The 8,790-nt window shown below is 45.7% G+C and overlaps 1 protein-coding gene across 1 annotated transcript; it reads left to right on the top strand.

Moving 5' to 3' along the window:
• The first annotated feature begins 3,141 nt into the window (after positions 1-3,141).
• LOC123258300 lies at positions 3,142-4,950 on the top strand. The gene has a single exon (XM_044718171.1). The coding sequence runs from the start codon at positions 3,142-3,144 to the stop codon at positions 4,948-4,950; it is 1,809 nt and encodes a 602-aa protein (XP_044574106.1).
• Positions 4,951-8,790: the final 3,840 nt, after the last annotated feature.

The raw sequence follows: 8,790 nt of genomic DNA, 5'->3' as shown, positions 1-8,790 counted from the left end.
ACATAGAAAGGAGGGCAGACAAAAGATTAAGTGTACGCTTACCATTTAAAGAAGATCCACAAACATTGGGAATTCCCTCCCAATGGCTTATCGCCGTTTCTATGCATTGGAAAAGAGACTTCAACGGGATCCTTATCTCCAGAAACAATACGTACAATTCATGGATCAATACGAGGCACTAGGGCATATGACTAGATTAACAACCAAACAACTAACATCAAACCATTATGTCATTCCACATCATTGTGTACTAAAACCTGATAGTAGTACTACCAAACTCCGGGTTGTATTTGACGCGTCAGCGACAACGACAAGTGATACATCCAGATGACCGAAAGTTTCAAATCATATTATGGAGACTTAACCTCATGGAACCACTAAAATATTATCAACTAAACACTGTCACTTATGGCACGGCAACTGCTCCATACTTGGCCACCCGATGTTTGCAATACTTGTCGGACACAGCACCTGAGCATTTGTCCCAGGGTGCGGCTGCACTTCGACAGGGTTGCTACGTAGATGATTGTCTGACCGGAGGTCACACCATAGATGAAGCACTAATCAAGAGGGATCAACTAATACAACTTTTGGGAGAAGCGAAATTCAAACTAAGAAAATGGTGCGCAAACCACCCAGCGTTATTAGCAGACATTCCCGAAGAAGACCAAGAAATGACTCTTGATTTCAGCAATTTTACTGAACAAACCGTCAAAACGCTCGGAATTATTTGGGATCCACCCGGAGATTGGCTCCAAGGACGCACGGCGACAGAAGACACAGGAGTCATCACTAAAAGAATTGTGTGTTCTGAACTAGCAAAAATCTTCGACCCTCTAGGATTGTTTGGTCCAGTGGTAACAACGGCAAAGATAAGGATGCAACGATTATGGGAGTTGAAGATCGACTGGGACACGGAACTGGGTTCAGAACTCACCCAGCAATGGCAAACATTCAGACATGATGTCCAAATCCTGACAACAATAAAAATTCCAAGATGTGCACTACCAGCTGACACATCCGGAGGCATTCAATTACATGTATTTGCAGACGCATCAGAAGCAGCATATGGGGCAGTGCCATACTTGCGAGCAAGGGATAAGACAGGCAATATTATCACAAGATTGCTATGTTCAAAGGCCCGAGTAGCGCCCCTGATGAAACAGACCCTGCCTCGCTTAGAACTCTGTGCAGCGGTATTAGCAGCTCAAGTTACAAACAGAGTAAAAACCGATCTTAACATTAGCCTAGAAGCAATACATTTATGGTCAGACTCAGAGATTGCATTAAAATGGATTAACGCCACTGCTTCGTCATTCCAAACGTTTGTGGCGAACCGAGTCGCCCAAATTCAAGAACTAACAGACCCAGAGTGGTGGAGACATGTAGCATCAACAAATAACCCTGCAGATATTCTCTCCAGAGGGTGCACGGCAGCTCAATTAAGAGATTCAAGGCTTTGGTACGCCGGACCGCCATTCTTGGGGCAAGATCCCGAGTCCTGGCCTAAATTCCACTCAACAGGAATATACAATGCAAATGAAGATCAAGAAAGAAAGAAGGAGGCTGTTTGCAGCGTAGTCAATAAATCTGACGACTGGATGGAACATATTAACCACCATGGATCATTCGATACGATGTTGCAGATAATAGGAAGAATGCGGCGATTCATTTTCAATTGCCGCAACCCAGAGAAGAAGAGAACGGGACCATTGTCACCAGGAGAGTTGAATGAGGCATTAGGAGTGATAATACGGGAAATACAGGCACAGCACTTTCCAACATCCATGCTACAACTCATGAAGACGAAAACTGTAGGGCCAAACGATCCACTACGTGCCCTAGATCCGTTTATAGACACAGACGGAATAATTCGAGTAGGAGGACGACTACAAAACGCAGCATTATCATATGACGCCACACATCCCATGTTATTATCTCCAACCCATCCATTGACAATACTCCTATTTCAATGGAAACATCAGCAACTGGCGCATTGCGGACCACAGGCATTACTATGCAACGTTAGACAACGATTTTGGTCACTAAGAGGAAAGGAATTGGCTCAAAAAACAGTAAGCCGTTGTGTCAGATGTTGCCGGATTCGACCAAAATTGTTGAATCAAATAATGAGTCCATTACCAGCAGATCGAGTAAAACAACATAGACCCTTCAAGAATTGCGGAGTGGACTACTGTGGGCCCTTTTGGACTCACTATAAAATCCGAGGAAAACGACCACATAAGGTGTACCTAGCCGTGTTTTGTTGTTTTTCAACCAAGGCAGTGCACCTAGAGGTGGTAACCGATTTGACGACCCAAGCCTTCCTGGCAGCACTAAAGAGATTTTGCGGACGCAGAGGACTACCATCAAAAATCTATAGTGACAACGCAAGAAATTTCGTTGGAGCCTATAACGAATTATCAGAAGTAAGGGAAGCAATCTTCGCCGAAGAAGCACAAGCAATGATACACAAGACTTGCGCGAAACTGAGCATCGAATTCAAATTCATACCACCTCGGGCACCCCATTTCGGAGGCCTGTGGGAAGCCGCGGTAAAATCAGCAAAGCACTTATTGAAACGAACGCTATATACCGCCACACTAACTCATGAAGAACTCGAAACCATAGTCATTGATGTTGAAGCCATTCTAAATTCTCGCCCGTTGACGTCTGTCTCTTCCAGCCCAAGGGATCTTACGGCATTAACGCCAGGGCATTTCCTGATCGGGGAACCTCTTACGGCATCACCCGACATTCACCAATCAAGGCGTCGCACAGGGTTACTCACTCGGTGGAAGCGCCTCGAACACTTACGAAAGGAATTTTGGACACGTTGGAGCCACGAGTACCTACACGAACTACAGAATCGATCAAAGTGGACAAGAAGTTGTAAAACGGTAAAGATTGGCGATCTAGTCATAATAAAAGAAGACAACATCGCTCCGTTGAACTGGCCCCTCGGACGCATCGTCGCAGTACATCCCGGAAAAGACGGCGAGATCCGAGTTGCTGAAATACGAACAACGTCAGGCAATATAACACGAGCTATACACCGACTGGCGGTGTTACCAATCAACGATAAGAAGGAGGAACCCCAATAATATCACAACAAAAAAAAAAAAAAAAAAAAAAGGGAACATGCTTGTCCTAACAATGATACTCGTCTGGGTGATGCCCGGACTACCATTACCCATCTCCACAACATCAGAACTGAAGACCGTCAACCCTGTGGTCATCACTCCAATCAACAATGTGACCGGAACCATCGTAGAAGCCACCGATAGGATAGCAGTCAAATCTGCGGAGTGGACACTCATCACATTCTTTGACCTCAGCCAATTGGCACAAGAAATTGAGACTGTCAAAAAGGGTATCCAATCCATAAAACAATGGTGCTCAACGGCATATGAGGTTTGTCCCACGATCATACAAACGTTGCAGCAGGAAGTAGCAGAAATCCAAGATGCCGATCAGTTAATGCATCATCAACGACAAAAACGCGGAGCACTGAACATCGTTGGAAATATCGCGAATGGTCTGTTCGGAGTACTCTATGATCAATATGCCAGACGGATGGAAGAGATTATTAGCAAACTACGAGCCCAAGAAAGCGTCACACATAAAATAGTGGAGAACCAGACGTCAATTCTGGACACAACCATCAACATTATGAGGAGGACGACGATCGAAACTCAGAAGAGGATGCAGGACTTAGAAGCCAGTCTAGCCAGAATCAAGATAAGAAGCCATGCGGCGGATAGATATCTTCCGCATGCAGTCTCAGAATTGGTCGTCGTGGCAAATCACATTCGGCGGGTCCAGGATGCTGTATTGAACGTGTTAATCGGGGCACATGAAGGAAAATTAAGCCCTGCATTGGTGTCAGTGGAACAAGTAAAACAGGTGATCACAAAAATACAAACACACCTGCCACCGGGAAGACGATTACCCATCACCAGTGAAACAGCACGAGACTTATATCGACTGGCGACCACTAGAGTACAAGAAACCGAGGATTTATTGATGTTTCATACAAGCGTTACGTTAGTCGAAGAAGATGAATTCACAGTATATCGGATGGAGCGAATTCCACAAATAACGAGAGAAGGCCTGGTGATAACCAAGACGGAAACAGGATATCTAGCAATAGATGATCATCGGAAACACCACTTCGCGATCAATCAAGAACACCTTAGGCAGTGTATCAGCATGACGAACGGAATTAAGGTATGCGATTTTAAGCAGACGCTCTTTGGCCCGGACGCCCATCAACTCCCGTGTACAATGGCAGCCTTAGCAAAACATCAGGCAGGAGAATGTAAGCCAGAGCCAATCAAGGGAACCAGTTATTGGGTTCAATTGACAGAGCAAAATGCTTGGATTTTTGGGACCACGAAACCAATAACAATGACTTATGTCTGCTCGGCCGAAAAGGATCAAGTCAACATCGAAGGCGTAGGAAAAATGACAATCAGGCAAGATTGTGTGATCCAAAGTCCGACCATCACGTTATTGGGACGAGCGCAAGTTAACTCATCAGGAACAGTAAAGATGTCAGGAGGTTATGTGCACGAGTGGCCATCACAGGAAAAAATAAAGACAACAGAAGGTCAATTGGAGTCAACGTTGGATCAGCTAGACCGACTACATGCAGAGGTGCAGGGATTGAAAACATGGACGAAGCAGGCACAGGAGGATGTGGACAGCGAGACAGACTGGAATCTGGCGCATCAATACTCCGGAGTAATAATGTTAGGAATAGCAATCCTCGTAGCCGCATGGGCAGGATACACACGGTGTGTCTGGAAAGACACCTCAGCAACCAACCAGAGGACGATACCAGCCCAAGGAGAAGGGTTCCAGCTGATCGAACAACATCTAGCAGCAGTAACACGGGATGGACATCACAGGAGATTCGAAGTCTACGACCCAGGGACCTCTCAGTAAAAGGCAAGCAAGAAAATCATAGTTATAAGGAAAATTTATTAAGAAGAGTGACCACTATCAGTAGAAAGGTTGTCATCACTATCCCAAGCCGAACGACGACTAAGGCGCCTCCGGGCAATTCGGCCAGCTGGACGGAACTGCACGAGAATCAGGTCGCGATCCTCCATCCCTAGAGAGGCAGGGGTACCGCGGCGAGGCATGATACGGCCAGGGTACCAGAAGTGGACATCGGAGTTACGCAATCGAAGACTGCGACAATATTCATCCATAAATTTCGATATGCAGGAGTCCCGTTCGTGATAGGACCATTTCGTGCGACCGTAATACGGACCAATAACCTGAAAGAAGAGCAACGACATGATCGACAGAGATACTGAAAGTGGTTCACAAAATGACATAACAGCCTCTATTATTGAGTACCTCAATGGGGGGGGAGAATGTTGGCACCTATTGCCAAGACCTACTACCCTAGATACACACTAGTAATTTGATCCAATACACATCAGCATGTCGCAATACAACCCACTAACCTATTAAGTACACCTAGTAATAATTAGCAACAAGCATAAAACAATATTCAACCTAATAACCCAGCACTAGTAGACGGCGCCGCAAGAAGAATGACCAACTGACCAAAGCAAGCAAAAAACCAGCGAGCTAAGCCGAAATGCATGTACAAGCAGTACATGACCAAACAATCTGAGTCAGCAGACTCAGAGGTGGTTAACCCTGGCATTAACATTAGTTTTATCACGTCCATAACATTGACCTTCCTTAGATTTAAGTATGTATAATTTAGCATCTTATATAAGAGTTGTTCTTCTGAAATAAAGATAGTTGCGAAATCAGAACCACTCGTCTCGTTACTCAGTGTTGAACCTCCGGCACTTAAAACTGACCTATATCACGTGATCCTGTGTCAAACGGTTCACAAGGTAGGACGCTCTACCATTATCTACTTCGCGTGGATCCAGTGTAACCGCACCACAAGTAGAATCCGCGGCATACCAGTCTACTTCGAGTGTTGTTCCCGTGAAACCGACCGCCAGTAGACCCCGCGCTACCTAATTCCTCCGAGTGTTGCTCCCGGGAAACGGACCACGACGAGATCCCGCGGCATAACAGTCTAGTTCGAGTGTTGCTCCCGTGAAACGGACCGTCAACAGACCCCGCATTACCTAACCTACTTCGAGTGTTGCTCCCGTGAAACGGACCGCCAGTAGGCCCAGCTGAGAAGAAATCAGCCAACCCCCACAACCACCGGTACTTGAGGAAACCCACCCAGGACTTCAAGCACATCAACTCCAGCCTGATCATAGCAAGCACAGCCCCTTGCGTAATTCAGGTAAATTTAGTCAGATTATTTACATTCTTTGACTACGACTCCGGGACCTACCGTTACTCCCGCGAGTTCAAGTTTGACGTAGTTGCCGCATTACGCTCTACGGACGAACAATCTTGGTGTACTCCATATTGAGGACTCCAGACACACGATCCATACTCAAGAATCGGACGGACCAGTGATGTATATAACGTTTTAGTTATGTACGGGTCATTAAATTCTTTTGACCATCTTTTAATAAAACCAAGCACACCCATAGCTTTATTAACCATGGTAGATATATGGTCGGTAAATTTAAGTTTCAAATCTAAAAGGACTCCCAGATCGTTAACCTGAGTTAATCGTTCTAAAGCGTTCCCATAGAGAAAGTACATAGCCTGGTGAGGACTAGTTCGATAAAAGGACATGAGTTTACATTTCGATCCATTAAGCTTTAGGTTATTTGCAAAACACCAATTTTGAAGTTTATCCAAATCGGATTGAAGTCTAGACTGGGCGCTAGTGAATTTATACTGAAGGCATAGCTTAACGTCATCAGCGTACATAAGTACAAGTGAATTAGTTAAGGCAAGGGGCAAGTCGTTAATAAACAGAGTAAAAAGTAGGGGTCCAAGATGGCTTCCTTGGGGCACCCCCGATGTGGCGCGGACTACACGCGAGGTAACATCTTTAAAGAAAACACGTTGGGTTCTCCCTGATAAGTAGCTCGAAATCCACATAAGAAGATCAGTTGGGAATCCCAAAAGACTGAGTTTACTTATAAGAAGCGAATGGTTAACAGAGTCAAATGCTTTACTGAAGTCAGTGTATATGACGTCTGTTTGTAAGCCATTCCGGAAGCCATCCGTGATAAAAGATGTTAGCTCCAATAAGTTGGTAGTGGTGGAGCGGATTTGAGAGACTTACCACTAGAGTCTTATTCTGCCCAGCCGACATTGTTAATCGGGTCAAATAATTGGAAGCTAGCAGTCCCTTGCAGGATTCGAGAATGGAAGTGGAACGAACCGATAGCATCGAAGTGTATGCTAGGATGGACCATCCAAGGATCGACGAACCCACAACGATCCATTGTCATGCATCACTGCTACTGCGATTGGTAGGAGCTTCATGACGACATGAAGGACCATTACAGCCTCGACACGCTCGTACCACGTAAGCTATATTCAGCCGAAGATGTGCCAAGAGAAGTCAGGAAAATACGAAGTCGGTTTCCCGTGGCGTGGTGGCATTGACAAACTGCCAGAGAGCCGCGGTAACGCTCTGAAGCGCCTTACCTGCATAAAGAAAAGGATCTCTCAGGAACCTGATATGCACGAAAAGATTGACGCCCAAGTCAGGAACCTTCTAGACAAAGGAAACGTCGTTAAGCTATCCAAGGAGGAAAACTGCCGTGAGAACAGGCGTACATGGTATCTGCCGATATTCATAGCGCGAAATCCAAATAAGCCGAGTAAGTTAAGGCTGGTATGGGATGCAGCCGCGAAGTCACAGGGATGTGCACTGAATGACTACCTACTCAGGGGTCCAGATTGCCTGAACCCACTCATAGAGGTCTTACTGGCCTTTCTTCTCAACAAGATTGGCAATGTTGGTAGCCAAAAACCTGTGGATTTTTGTTCGACTGAAAAGATACTTGGTATATCCTGGGACCCACATAAGGATGAGTTTAAGTTTCTCTGCAGATCTGCAAAACCAAGCGAGAAGTTCTGCAAGTTTTTATGTCGATCTTCGATCCATTATGATTTTTGTCGTGCCAGACGATTGGGCTGAAAATACTTCTCCAGCGTATATGGCGGCTAAGTAATGACTGGGATCAAGAGCTGCCCGAGAAGATACTGGAAGACTGACGCCATTGGAAAACTCTTTTAGAGCAGATCATGATTTTCGAGGTGCCTAGATGCTTTTCCCCAGACACATCAGATCCACGTCAAACTGAGCTCCACACATTCGTCGACGCCAGCGAGTATGCTAATCTGCTGTTTGCAACTTGCGTGTAGCAATGGATGACAAAGTCGACGTCTCTTTGGTGATAGCGAAGTCGAAGGTGGCACCTTTAAAACCACTTTCGATTCCGCGTATGGAGCTGCAGGCAGTAGTTATGGGGGCAGTAGTTATGGGAGCCCACAAGGTGATAAGCACGCGCAACCGCGAATCGACAACGCCACATACTGGTCGGATTCAAAGACAGTACTGCATTGGCTAACTATAAACCCCCGTAACTTACATCAGTTCGTGATGCACAAAGTCGCCGAAATCCTGGAAAAAACGCAAGTCGAGCAATGGCGGTGGGTCCCTTCGAAGCTGAACGTAGCAGATGGAGCATCACACATGGGTAGAGCATGGGAAAGACTCGTCCGGACAACAAAAGGAATTTTGAAGAACATTTGCCCAAATAATCCTTCAACGACGAGGGCCTGAGAAGCTCATGAAGGCACAATTTATCATCAACTCGCGACCGCTTACGTTCGTAAGTTTGGACACTGAGTATGACGCCCGTA

The sequence above is a fragment of the Drosophila ananassae genome, unplaced genomic scaffold, assembly GCF_017639315.1.
Source record: "Drosophila ananassae strain 14024-0371.13 unplaced genomic scaffold, ASM1763931v2 tig00000115, whole genome shotgun sequence".
Lineage (NCBI taxonomy): Eukaryota > Metazoa > Arthropoda > Insecta > Diptera > Drosophilidae > Drosophila > Drosophila ananassae.
Note: the sequence above shows the minus strand (reverse complement) of the source record. Positions and strands in the feature narration are given on the sequence as shown.